Source organism: Lingula anatina, chromosome 2 (genome assembly GCF_051362555.1).
Source record: "Lingula anatina isolate TDL-2025a chromosome 2, LinAna3.0, whole genome shotgun sequence".
Classification (NCBI taxonomy): Eukaryota; Metazoa; Brachiopoda; class Lingulata; order Lingulida; family Lingulidae; genus Lingula; species Lingula anatina.
In genome coordinates, this window is record NC_141768.1 from 39,992,109 (window position 1) to 40,004,733 (window position 12,625).

At 38.4% G+C, this 12,625-nt stretch overlaps 2 protein-coding genes across 6 annotated transcripts in view; one reads left to right on the forward strand and one right to left on the reverse strand.

Annotated features, from left to right (window-relative positions):
* Positions 1-943: 943 nt before the first annotated feature.
* Positions 944-6,704, forward strand: LOC106155743 (cytochrome P450 10-like). The gene is made up of 9 exons (XM_013530718.2): positions 944-1,451; positions 2,427-2,652; positions 2,788-2,981; positions 3,285-3,486; positions 3,810-3,978; positions 4,454-4,620; positions 4,886-4,967; positions 5,227-5,436; positions 5,680-6,704. Exons 1-9 carry the CDS (start codon positions 1,373-1,375, stop codon positions 5,788-5,790), a joined length of 1,440 nt encoding a protein of 479 aa, XP_013386172.2. The 5' UTR covers positions 944-1,372; the 3' UTR covers positions 5,791-6,704.
* A 231-nt stretch (positions 6,705-6,935) lies between these two features.
* Positions 6,936-12,625, reverse strand: part of LOC106155744 (uncharacterized) — a 60,840-nt gene continuing 55,150 nt past the window's right edge. For 4 of the 5 annotated variants that reach the window (XM_087003423.1, XM_087003421.1, XM_013530721.3 and 1 more), the window contains 4 exons: positions 12,418-12,556; positions 9,750-11,960; positions 9,316-9,388; positions 6,936-8,958 (listed from right to left, as the gene is read on the reverse strand). In XM_087003423.1, the coding sequence (XP_086859549.1) occupies positions 8,853-8,958; positions 9,316-9,388; positions 9,750-11,960; positions 12,418-12,556 (2,529 nt within the window). In that variant the 3' untranslated portion in view covers positions 6,936-8,852. The remainder of the gene's footprint in view (positions 8,959-9,315; positions 9,389-9,749; positions 11,961-12,417; positions 12,557-12,625) is intronic. The other variant, XM_087003422.1, reaches the window with a different exon arrangement.

A 12,625-nucleotide genomic window follows, 5' to 3' on the forward strand; every position in this document is an offset into this window, starting at 1 on the left:
AAATTATCAATGTTTTCATGTTACACTGGAGTGTTTTCAATAATTAACTGGTTTCATTTGTATATAGCGTTTGGAAAAATTAACTGAGATTTACATGTACGTGACAGTATTTCATCTGCTGACAGAAACTTGTTTATTTCACAAATTGAGAGAAATTATGACTTGGAAGGTATAATTTTGATGACATTTTTTTCAGTATGAAAGAAGCTATCTGCTGTACACTTGCGCTATACTACATTGTCTGTGTGTTTTGTGTTTGATGTATCATACCCGTAAATTTAATACGGGGTGTGAATTGGGGTGGGGGATTTGCTACACAGTCCGTTCCGTACCAACTTACCGGCGAGTATTATCACTTCAGTCTAAGACCCATCATCTGTAGCGATTAACTTATTTTATACCTTGTCCCATTCTGGATAAAGGCTGTGATTCATATCACAGCGGGTATTAATCCTTATCCTGAACACAAAGTAATTTCTGTGCTTGGGTGCTGCAGCTTTCATGTTCACACTAGGAAAACTCCCCACATTGTAACTGTCTAAATTCTAAACAGACCGTCTTTGAAGGTGACGTTAAGGAAATTTTCAAATGCTAGTATTTCTTTCACGTTTAAAATTTGCGCAATATGCAGTCTATACATACAAGCAGCGTTCATGGTTATTCTTTTTTCAATAAAGAAAAAAGAATCCAAATACACAGGCTTGTTTCACAAAAAATCCTTATCAGCCCGAAAATTGATCTTAACTTCTATCTCAAACACTGACAGTTCAAGACAAATCCACAGCGACTTGATACATTAGTCCTGTATTTCAGACGCAAGAATTCGCTTTAACAAGTCTTCTACTCATCCATCTGATCCATCTTGGGATCAAACATCAGCCCCGTAAGGGGGGGGGAAAGACCCCCCCCCCCCCCTTTACTGGGAAAAGGTCCCCTCTAGGTAAAATTTTATCTAGCCACACGAAGGTTTCATGGTAAAGGTCCACTTCTTCAGAACAATAACCCCCCTTTTGAAATTTCTGGCTACGGGCTTGATAATAGACCGTTTTATTAAGGTATTAAAGTCAAGACGTAACATGTGAGAAACGTATCTTCTGAGTTCGAGGGCCCCTAAAATAGTAAATAAAATAAAAGTATAGGCGATACAAAAATGTTATAACAGACTACTAGCGCACCCTGTGGCCAGAGAGTACATTGTAGGAGAAACGATCCTCACAGCATAGCCGACCTTGTGAAGTGCGCAGTGTCGTCATCGGGCGACTCCGTGAACGTAGAGCTCACAGGGCGTTTGTTTAGCCTTATTGTGCATACATAACAAGAAGGAAAATAAGGGACAAGGCGAATTTGGAGAGATCTTAACCCAACTAGCATAATGGCGTTACCCTTCTCAGCAATGCCTGGACCCCGGTGCGTTCCAATATTTGGCTCGGCGTTAAATTATACCAAGTTAGGTAAGTATACAGTTTACCGTGTATAACTCTACAAATGTTCTGTTGGAAGTGGAGATCTTATATACTTATCAAGCCAGTCAAGTTCTTGAGCTGACCAAAATTGACCTGGTGAAAGCAACGTCAATGTAATTGAACTCGAGAGTGACCTACGTTTACCATAGCCTTAAACTTTGTCGGGACAAAAAATAATGTTGGTAACAAATAAATAAGATAATAAGAATAATAATATAAAGAAGAAGTAGGGAGCAATGTCGAGGACTTGGAATCTCAAACCTTGATAAAGGTTTACCTTTTGAAGGATGGACCAGGGAGACCACTGGGGTGTCTTATGGACGCCCTGTACCCTATATGAATTTAAACCAGGACTGATATTTGCATTATCACTGTTGAAATGACATAAATGGCAAAAATCCCAGTTAATATTTGAGTAGCGGTTATTTTAGTCCCACGCTGTGCTTGCTTTAAAATGAGATTTGAGTTAGACTGGCATTTAGAGTGCTTCTCTGTATCTTGTTACCCCTAATTCTCAGCGGTACATTTTGTGCTGAAATTCTCTCTCTCTCTCTCTCTCTCTCTCTCTTTCAGAAAAAAAAAGAGAGGGGGGGGTTAGTGTCACGAATGCTGCTCTTACAATATCGCCGTACACGGCAACATCCTTTCATTTCTAGTTTTGATTAGTTATCAGTCTATGATAAATAATGATTGTACAAATGATGATACAATAAACTCTACAGATATAGAATATAGATAGCTTGTGTTCGAAAAGAAGGAGTCAAGCTTTTTAAGTGACAAATTATACTGAGATTGTGCCCTCTTTTTTATTAGGAGTATATGTACACCGGAAAAATAACTTTCAAACATAGTTGGAAAGCTGTTTTTAAGGCTTTACATAGAAGTACGGTACACTTCTAAACACAAGGTGGCTGAAGCAAGCATTATTGGGCTTTCGTCCTGTTTAATGAGTTACAATTTTAGGTCCTTACAGATTTGAACGGCTTCATCTTGCTAAACTGGAATACTACCAGCGTTATGGGCGAGTATACAAGGAAAAACTTGGACCGATGACAGTGGTTAATTTGTTTGACCCAGTCGACATCGCTAAAGTATTCCGTGGTGAGGGAAAGTATCCCAAACGACCTCCGATGCCAATAGTCTATATCGCTGAAAAACGAGAAAAGTTTGCCCTCGGAATAGGTTCTTTGTAAGTAAGATTTGTTTCAAAATCTCAGTGAAATTGCATTTTAATCTAGTAATTTTCCATTTTCTTATAAAATATAAAAGAATATAAATTAGTTTTCAATTGAGATTTATATGGATTTCCATTGATGCATTATAGACAAGGCGAGGCCTGGTTCAACGTCAGGAAGTCAGTTCAGAAGATGATGATGCATCCAAGGGCAGCCTCTGTTTATCTCCCGGCACAAAACGAAGTAGCGGACGATTTTCTTCAACTTCTGTTAGACAAACGAGATAGAACGAGCGGCGAAGTGTCAGGGCTGTTCTCATACGTCACCAAATATGCCATGGAATGTAATTACAATAAAACGAATTGGTATTGTTTGTAGAATATAAAACTGAAAATGCAAAAGCATATGTTATACATGTATATTAAGCACAGAGTAAGGTTTAATAGACTATAAGGGCTTGCAAATCTTTGTAGCAATAGATGACCATTATGAGTTGTAATAGTTGAAATACATACGCTGAGATGGTATGTAACTGTGGTGATACACGCTTTGTTTGGATCTGGGAGGGGGGTCGGTAAAAAGCGAGTCTTTTCTCTTGTTATGCATGTCATTATATTAGATATTTAATTCAACTCTTTACTTCAAGCTATCGGCACAGTATGTTTCAACACAAGACTAGGGGTAATGGATGACGATTTATGTCTTGGTTCTGACGCCAACAAGATGATATCGTCGTCACAAGCCATGTTTGACGCCGTGCAAAAAACGATGTATGCGTTTCCGTGGTATCATTTCTTTCGAACACGACTGTACTCGCAGTTTGTTACTGGAAAACGTGGATGTAACGAGTAAGTTTTTTCTAATAAGGTATAATATGGAGCAAGCCCTTCAGTAAGCTTTCTTCAAACTGGCCATCATAATCAGGCCCTGCTGACATTTGAAGAAAACATAAAGCATAATTAGAATTTTTAATGATATAAATGTACAATTATTTCGTCTTTTTTGTTATGAAAGAAATCAAAACCTACAACGTGCTTGTTTATATTTTTTCAAGTTCATATTTATTGAAAATAAGTGATATAATTATTTAATCATGATTCATTAATGGCCAGGCAGTGGGTTTAAGATCAAAAGCATTTTGTCAATTAAACGCGTTGTATTCCTCTTTCAGACTTGCGCTTAAATATCTCAATGCCGCTAGAGAGAAATTTGGGGAGATTAGCCCCAATGATTCTGAAAACAATGACAGTTTCCTCGCCACCGTGCTATCGAATAAGGCTTTGTCAAACGAGGATGCAGTGAATCTGACCGTAGATTTATTTACTGCAGGGATAGATTCAGTAAGCGTTTAATATCTTACTACAGTAGAATGAAATATTAAAACTGTGTGAAATCAGCATCGAATTTCTCGAATCAGTTATAAATTCTAGTAAAAATAAAATATCCGAGAAGAAGCAGAAGCTTTCTCACTAGAGATGGTTTTATTTGTCAATAGGACATAAAACCAAATATAAAGAGTTATCTGTATTGTTTGAATCATTTTACATAGACCTATGAATTGGTTAACCAATTTTCTAAGAACCCGTATATGTATGTACCTTGTACGCATTATTCATTCCTATATATACCTATGTAAATAATTGACCTTTTTATAACATATTTAAAGTTTTATCTTACGCAATAGATACACTAGAAAAAATATACCAAAATCTGTTGGTACAAAACTCTTCGACTTTTGAATTTATAAATATACACCATGTAAATTGCATGAAGAGTTTCAGAGATTTATGTCTCATCAACGGTGAACTTTTCCAGACTGCCAGCGCTCTGTCCTTTGCTCTCTATCACCTGGCCAAAAACCCGGCTGAACAAGAAAAGCTTTATCAGGAAATATCCACAGTGATACCCCACGGATGTTCAGTGAACGTCAGTCACATAGACAACATGCCGTACCTGAAAGCATGTATTAAAGAGTCCTTCAGGTATAATTTCTGTCCAGGTTTTTTTTTTTTTTTTTTTTTTTTTTTTTTTGTGATAGAACTATATCTCACTATTTTCACTGTACTATTTTCATATCGATATCACCATGGTAATGATATCATGTAATTTCGCTATTCAACTTTTTCCCCTTAAAAATATTTTCAAGTTAAATAGAAAAGACGGCAGAAACATTATTTTCAACATTTCAACAATCAGTTTGCGTAATGTACATTATGTAGTTCTTTTTACCATTACCGCGTTGTTCAGGCTCAATTTCCCAGTGGAAGGGGGGACGAGGAGGTTTCTGGAGGAAGATACTGTACTTGGAGGATACTTGGTGCCTAAAGGGGTCAGTATTGGATTTTTAAGTCTCCGGTTCATCTGGATTAGATAGATGACTGAGAATGTGGAAAAAACTTCTCTCAAAATTTGGATATAAGATATTTCATAATGACTGCATACTGTTTTGATTGGGTCTAATGTTTTGAATAATATTTTTAAAAATTCACGCAGACTTATCATCCCAAACTGTTTTAAAATTTTATTGATTTATTATATTATTTATTTGATTTGGATTGTGTTGATTTGGATATTTTACCATTTTAAAGGCTTTGATTGCCATGAACAATCAAGTAATGTGTCTTCAAGAGGAATATTTTGAACGTCCTGAAGAATTTCTGCCGGAACGCTGGTTGAAGAAAGACAGTAGAGACATTCAGGCACCACCGCCGTTTGTAATGATGCCTTTTGGATACGGCCCTAGAATGTGTATAGGGAGGAGATTTGCTGAACAAGAAATATACTTAGCTTTGATTAAGGTCAGAAAACGAAGACATTTTCGAAAACAGATGTAACTTGTATCTTTTTTTTACAATTTTAGAATTTATCCTTTTGCTTGCTGTGTTAATGTCTATCAAGACAGCTTCGATATTTCCTTAATGTTACGATTTGCCGGAAAACGTCACCTGATTTTGGGCCATAAAAAAGCTTTTGCTATCTTTTGATGCATCATACATGTTGATATTATTTTTTGTTAACGATAGCTCTCTATTTTCTTTCAGATTGTTCAAACTTTCCGGATGGAATATCATCATGAACCTATTGGCATGATTAACCGACTGTTCACAATGCCGGACAAGGCGCTCAGGATCGCCCTTTTTCCAAGGGACTGACCAGTTGTGCTCGGCAAGTCTTACTTCGAGTTCTGTATCACCTTCACGCACGTTAAAGGTGATTTCTACAGGCGTCTTTTTATTGAACCACACGAATGTAATCTAAGATGACTAGGACCTGTTCTACAGGTTGTCACGTCTATTACATACGCCTTGTTGCATTAAGCTACTCGATTTTCTTCAAAGCTGTTAGTCTGGCTTAATCACGGATGGTGCTTCTGATCGATTACATTATCAATTTTGATTTTTGAAGAACTGCACGACCAGGAAGGCCGGCATAAAAAAACTTTAATTCGGCACAGATATCGCCTTCTTCACTTGTAATGAAAAAACGTAAAGAAATCGGAAAAATACTGTACCGAGGGGGCCCTTTATACTTGGAATGGAAGGCAAAAATATTTTTGCATCTAATCCCAGTTCACCCGATTTCGCCGATTCCACATGTATTGAATGCTTGTATCACTTGTTAACATGTACGCATTGGTCCTATTGCAGAGTTTTGTAAGTCAGTACACGAGGTTTTGGTTAAAAAAATAACGAGTTTCTAGCATCCTCTTAAGTTCTCTGCCTCCTGTTACCCATCACTCTACCGAGTGAAATAGCGTTTTCATCCCGACTTAGTTATCAGTTACATGAATCCTTTTATTTTTGTTTTAAGTTGTGGTAAAAGCACCGTTACCCAAAAGGTATGTAACATTCCTATTGACATTGGAGTACGCGACATTTACAGAAATTACGAAGTGCAATGTTTCGTACACCAGTTTTGTGACAGACTACTAGCGCACCCTGTGGCAAGAGAGTAACGTCAAAACACTGATCTCAATTGGCGCACCAATCGCAATTTGCTGCGAGGTACAATCTTACCCGTCTCTTCAACACAATCTGTTATTGTTAAACCCCATTATTTCTACCTTTTTCAAATAACTGTTGTTTTACAGTATTTAGCAAACATGTCCAAGCTTCAAAATATAATCTTTCGTTCACTTATCATGTGGCTTATGTTTTCAATTTTTTTGTAAAAATTATTAATGTTACAAATATAGAACTGTCATTAAGTTCTACCTATGACTCAATCAATCCCGCGTTTGTTTTAACCAAGATTAAAATGTAGGATGCAAATAACTCAAAACAAAGTCTGGAAACAATTCTGTTCAACCAAAATATTTTATTTCATTAAAAATGGTTGTTTATGATATGATACAGCTCTGAATGCGCTGGCTCTATGCTATTGCTTCCTGTACTTTGAGCAAGTCCTGTTCTACATGAAACAAAACGATGCAAATTGTGAATCGAGATATTTGGCAGCACCTTCGTATCACCTTGTGACATCACACAAATGTAAGATCGGGTATGACATGAAATGAAAAATAATCTTTCATAAATATACCGAGCATTCAAAATGAATCCCCTTTCTAATAACGCACTTTTTTCTGCAAATAATACACCCCTTCCTGGCAGTGAGGACTATGATTAAAGCAAGTAGTTTCCTACATGATAATAAAATTTTTTTATGTTAACCAGAAATTGCTAGCAGTTTAAGTTGATATTGTTGATTAAAAAAACTGGTGCCAAAGCAATGATGAAAAGAAAGGAAAATGTGTAATTATAATATGAATAACACTTAAAAATATGATCACAGGAGTTGTACATTGAGACCCATAAAACCAAGTTCCCGTTTCAAGGTAGAAGGAAATTTACATTATCTTATTCCAAAAGCACTTTAGGCTGAATACTTATCTTATATTCAATAATGCTTCACTGAGTATACTTAACATTGATATATTTTCTTTTTTCGTTATTCATTATATTACAGTCCTCTGCATAAATAAGGCACCAGTTTAGCCCCTGTCAATAACTTAACTTGGCCAACATAACCATTAAATATATATTTTACCAAACATTCTTAAAATAAAAGCACTTCCAAAGGCAAAGAATGTATACTGGTTATGTACAGAAATGTTGCTACTGATAACAATCTTAATTCAAATAGATGAATTTTCTGATATCTGGTTGGTGTCTTTAGAATTCAAAGGCTTTATTCCATATTATTTTGATCTCACCGGGACACCACCTTGTAATGAAATCCATGGCACTTAGAGGATGTGAACCTACACATTGAGAATATCTGTATTTATAAACAAATATATATACACATTTACAGCTATGTTATATACAATTGAATATCATCTGATTAAAGCAACCAGTGTGTATCATGAAGGCTCCAGATATCTTTTTGGGAAGCAGACATGAGTTCTTCTTCATTGGGTTACCACCAATCTTGTCTCGACTCAGTCACCTATCCAGTGACCTACATAGAAAAGGCTTTTGATAACTACGTAAGTCATTGCTCTATTCACAGCCTGTGTGTGTAGGCTTGTCTTGATGAAGCTATTGGCTACCATAAAAAGTACCCCCATCATCATCATCATTATCATTTAGCATATTCCTTTTTTACATATTTAAAAGCAAATTACTACCCATAATCTAATGCAAATCAGCTGCTATTACTGGACACCTACACCCATTCACATATCAAAGACTTGATATGATATCCACTAACAGTATGATGTGAACCTATTCCTCCATAAAAATTACTCTATCTTTCCTGCAAACCTGCTGTGCTCATATCTGACTAGGCAGTTCTAAAGCTTCAATGTCCACCCACATTCAGCCTTCTCCCACAGATTTACAAGAATTTTCTTTTATGCCCTGCGTCCTGCGCAGCACCATCAAGTCCTCCTCTAGTAGCATTAACTGGTGTTGTTCTTCGATTCATGCATCAGGCAATTACACCTAATATATCAAGGTATCCCAGAGATTCCATCAGATAATAGTCACCTTTTCCATAATAAAGGACATGTACACTGGTCATTCCCATAGAAAAGAATACCTGCAACACCAGATCATTACAGGAGACCGACACCTTCCTGAAGGGCCCCAGTATTTATGTGCCTGGCTTAGAGTCAAGGCATCTGCAGATATCTTTCTGGCATCACAGATCTTTTGGAACTTCTTCAGGCCGTGTTCCAAGTAGCGCTCTCTAGTGTCTTGTTCCTGTGCTTTTAGATCTCATCATCCAACATGGCGTCTAATTCATCTGTGAGCCCCTGAAGCATGTTCCCTATGTCATCTAGCACATCGTTGCCTTGACCAGATGGGAAGTCAGAACTGAAGTGAAAGAGGGTACAATGATTATCCGAGTCCAAATTTAAGTAAATTCATAAATGTATAAAGTAGAAAATATGTGTTTTATTGCATGGAATATAAATGATGTTTTTTATTTGGGGCATTTCTGTTGGTCATCCTATGATAATGAAGCAGGGACAAAATGATATACAGAATGAAGAAATGCAACTGGATCAATACATTACTAAATGCATTATCTCATATACACTTGGTTAGAGCTAAATGATACAAGACCCCGAAAACAAAAAATCCTGGTGATATTTTACACGACCATTCTACAGCTCCTCTACACACATTTAAGAGTGTGTGCATGATAGCACAACATGCAACAGAACTAACCTGTCCATGAGGAAATCATCCCCTGTGTAAAACTCAGCCCCCATCTGACCTCTGCCTGCTGCAGCAGCTGCTGCTGAAACACAGAGAATGAAAACAACATTTAATTCTAAGACAAACATTTACTGCCAATCTAGCAAACTGCTGCAATTAATCAAGTTATCTCTTCAGCACAGTTATTGTAGACAATGAGAAATGATTCACGACTTGAAGGAATTGCCCAAGATACAAATTATATCTGCTTAGCTGAAGCTGACATGTGCTGTGCTTGCCAGTAGTCAAAATGGATTACTTCGGTTTACAAAAATGAAAAATATTTGTTCCATTTCAAAGTCAATAATTATCTTAAAAACCTAGTAGAAGAAAGCAAGTGCCACAATTAACCCAGGGTTTTATAAAGATTTAATACTTAAATCCATATTCATTACAGTGTTTACCTTCTGTACTGTGTTTGGCAGGTGCTCTTTTGATTGTCCCCGTCCCATCAAAGAGGCTGTTGTTTAAGTCTGCATCTCCATCCATGTTAAACTGAACTATGGAAGGCTTAGGGGGTGCATTCTTCTGTTTAATAGTGCCAACATTTTCATTGGCAAAAGGCAACGTATTGGAGTCCACAGTGATACTGTTGATGCTCTCATTGCTAGAGGAGGAGCCATTCTTCTTGGAGTCTGACAACGTATCTTCATCACAGCTACTACTGCCACTGTCCGAGCCTGAGAGATCAGCAGGCAGTGACGGCTTAGACATTTTTGGCTTGACCTCTGCTTTCTGTTCTACTTTTTCGGGTTTACTTTCAAGTCTGTGTTCTGCACTTTTTGTTTCCACTTTGGCAGGTTTTAGATCAGGTTTAGAGAACTTTTGCTCCGGTTTGGGAGATTTCTGTTGAGGTTTTGACAGTTTCTGTGGAGATTTTAGGTTTGCTTTTGCTATATTAACTAAGTCTTTTTCCTTCTTTGGAGGTGAAATATCGGTTGCAATGGGAGGCGGAGGAGGAGGGAATTCTTCTGTCTGAGGAGGCTCATAGGCTTCTTTTGGCGGAGAAGGCAAACTGTCTGTTTTTGGTTTATTAAATTTCAACGCAAGACTTTTCACACAGTCTTGGAAATCTGGTTGCTGTTGCTGCTGATTCTGTTGTTGTTGTTTGTGTTTGGCAACAGGTGATTTTGGTGACTGACTCTTAGTTTGAGATACTTCAGCATGATTACTGCTTTGCAGCTTATGAGATGAACTTGTGACGGGTGAATTCTGCTTACCAAACTGAGATTTCTGTGGAGGACTACTTTTCTGTAGCTTCTGTGGTGCTGGGACACTGCTGGTTGAGTTATGTTGTGGCAGGCTGGCGCTAGAAGATTTCTGAAGGCTTGGAGTGTGCAGCACATTACCCGCCTGTGGCTGTTGTTGTCTATGCGAAGATTTCGGACTCTCTGAAAAACTATGGTGTCTCCTCTCCACAACCACAGGGGTGTCACTTTTGATAGAGTTGGTCCTTTTTGGCGGGGGAGGAGGCTTTTTATTCTTTCCATGAGAAGAATTAGCAGGTGGTTTGCTGTGCCCACCACTGCTTGCTGAAGGAATATGATTAGGGCCATTGGTGACAGGGGCAGACAGACTATGTTGATGGTGACCAGCTGTAGGAGACCTGGGGGAGCCCTGGGAGTTCACAATAGGCCCATTGGTGAACACATTGAGGGGAGCAGAAGTAGATTTTGGGGAACCTGGTCCAGCAGGCTGTGAATTATGTTGGCTGGTGGCCATGTTTTTCCTGTTCGCTACACTCTGTGCTATACTTGCTGCCAATAACTCCTTTTGAGATTTCACCGAGTTTCCTTGCAGTTGTTGTTGTGACACAATGTCAGAAGACTGCTGCTCTTTGCTAGAATCCTTTGGTGTCTTTAAAGGTTTGCGTAAAGTGGCATAACTCCCTATGTCACCACTGCTACAGTAATCTGGGCCTAAAGGAATTATCTCTGGTGTAAAATCCCGACTCGATCGTTTTGTTTTAGCCACAATTTTGGCCACAGGTTTTGGTTTGACCACCACTCTCGGACTGACTGCTGCAGATGGTCTACCTAGAGACCCTGCATGGTCACTGTCATCTGCATTACACGGATTAAGCTCATTAGTGGGGGTCACCTCACCATCCACAGGGAGTGCCTCTTCCTTATACTTATTCTCTGGAGGTGCCTGAAAGGACCGGCAGATCACATTTTGTCCTTCTGCATAAACATCCAGTCCATCTGATGTCCCTGACCGAGACAGAGATCTATTGACTTGAATAGCCACCACATCTGGCTGATAAACTTTGGGACTGCTATTCCTCAAATGAATGATTTCTGTAGCACCTCTGTTTTCTTGCTGCAGCTGGTGGAAGCTGGACAGGTTGTCCTTGGCGCTTCCACTGCTGCTCATACTGTCTCCTGAAGGAGAGCGCTTGGGCTTGACCACCTGGTACTGACCCTCAGGGTGGTACTGGACCGCACCCATGTCTGCTGACCAGCGGGATGAGGGGGGTGGCTGGAAACCTGGAGAAGGAGGAGTGTCCAGCATCTCAGCTGACGCCTGTCTTTCCATGGAGGAGAGTCGTCTGCCAGCACCTGACTGGATGCGCTTCAGCCGATCAATTGCCAGCATCAATTTCTTCTGGTGACCTGTCAGGGGAGGAAAGAGAGAAGTTTTGTGAAAATGAGAAAAAAGCTTATAAATCAGTCCAGGACAGCCACTGCTAAGTTTACATACGGTCTATTGATTTCTGATTACACTGAGTAAGCAAAACAAGCGACTTCACAAAATTATTCAAATCCTGTCAAATTGGAGTGCTTGGATTATTTCATTACAGTCTTGATAACATTTATCACAGTTTCTGATATTTTTGGGAGAAAAACAGAGCAAAATTGATCTATATCATAACAAACATTGACATAATTGAAGTGGTTACTTGGAATCTTTTAAAGCATATGCAATATTTGATCAGAACTAATGGATCTTGTGTTGGATAAGAATAGATGGAGACATTATTAAATGAAAAAAGCCTTTTCCCTTCATTAAATTGCCTTCAGATTCAAAACTCATTAACAAAAGGGGAAAATAAATGTAGTTTCTGCTCACCTAATAATGAGATTCCCACATCCTCCATGTCTTCCCACATAATGTCAGTGACCATGTCAATCTTGTCATATCCCTGCTGTGCCAGTGTGTCATAGTACTGCTCTAGGCGTAACAGCTGGAGCCATTCATACAGATCATTCTGCAACAATACAAAGTTTCATTAGGAATTCTTAAGCCTTTTGATTAGAAGTTCATCTCGAATGTAATT

What these genes read in the sequence shown, in the direction of transcription:
- LOC106155743 (XM_013530718.2), top strand. Translation starts at nt 1,373, where the DNA reads ATGGCGTTACCCTTCTCAGCAATGCCTGGACCCCGGTGCGTTCCAATA. An exon ending in TGTATTAAAGAGTCCTTCAG is followed by an intron (nt 4,621 to 4,885) that starts GTATAATTTCTG and finishes CGCGTTGTTCAG; the next exon opens with GCTCAATTTCCCAGTGGAAG. An exon ending in TATACTTAGCTTTGATTAAG is followed by an intron (nt 5,437 to 5,679) that starts GTCAGAAAACGA and finishes ATTTTCTTTCAG; the next exon opens with ATTGTTCAAACTTTCCGGAT.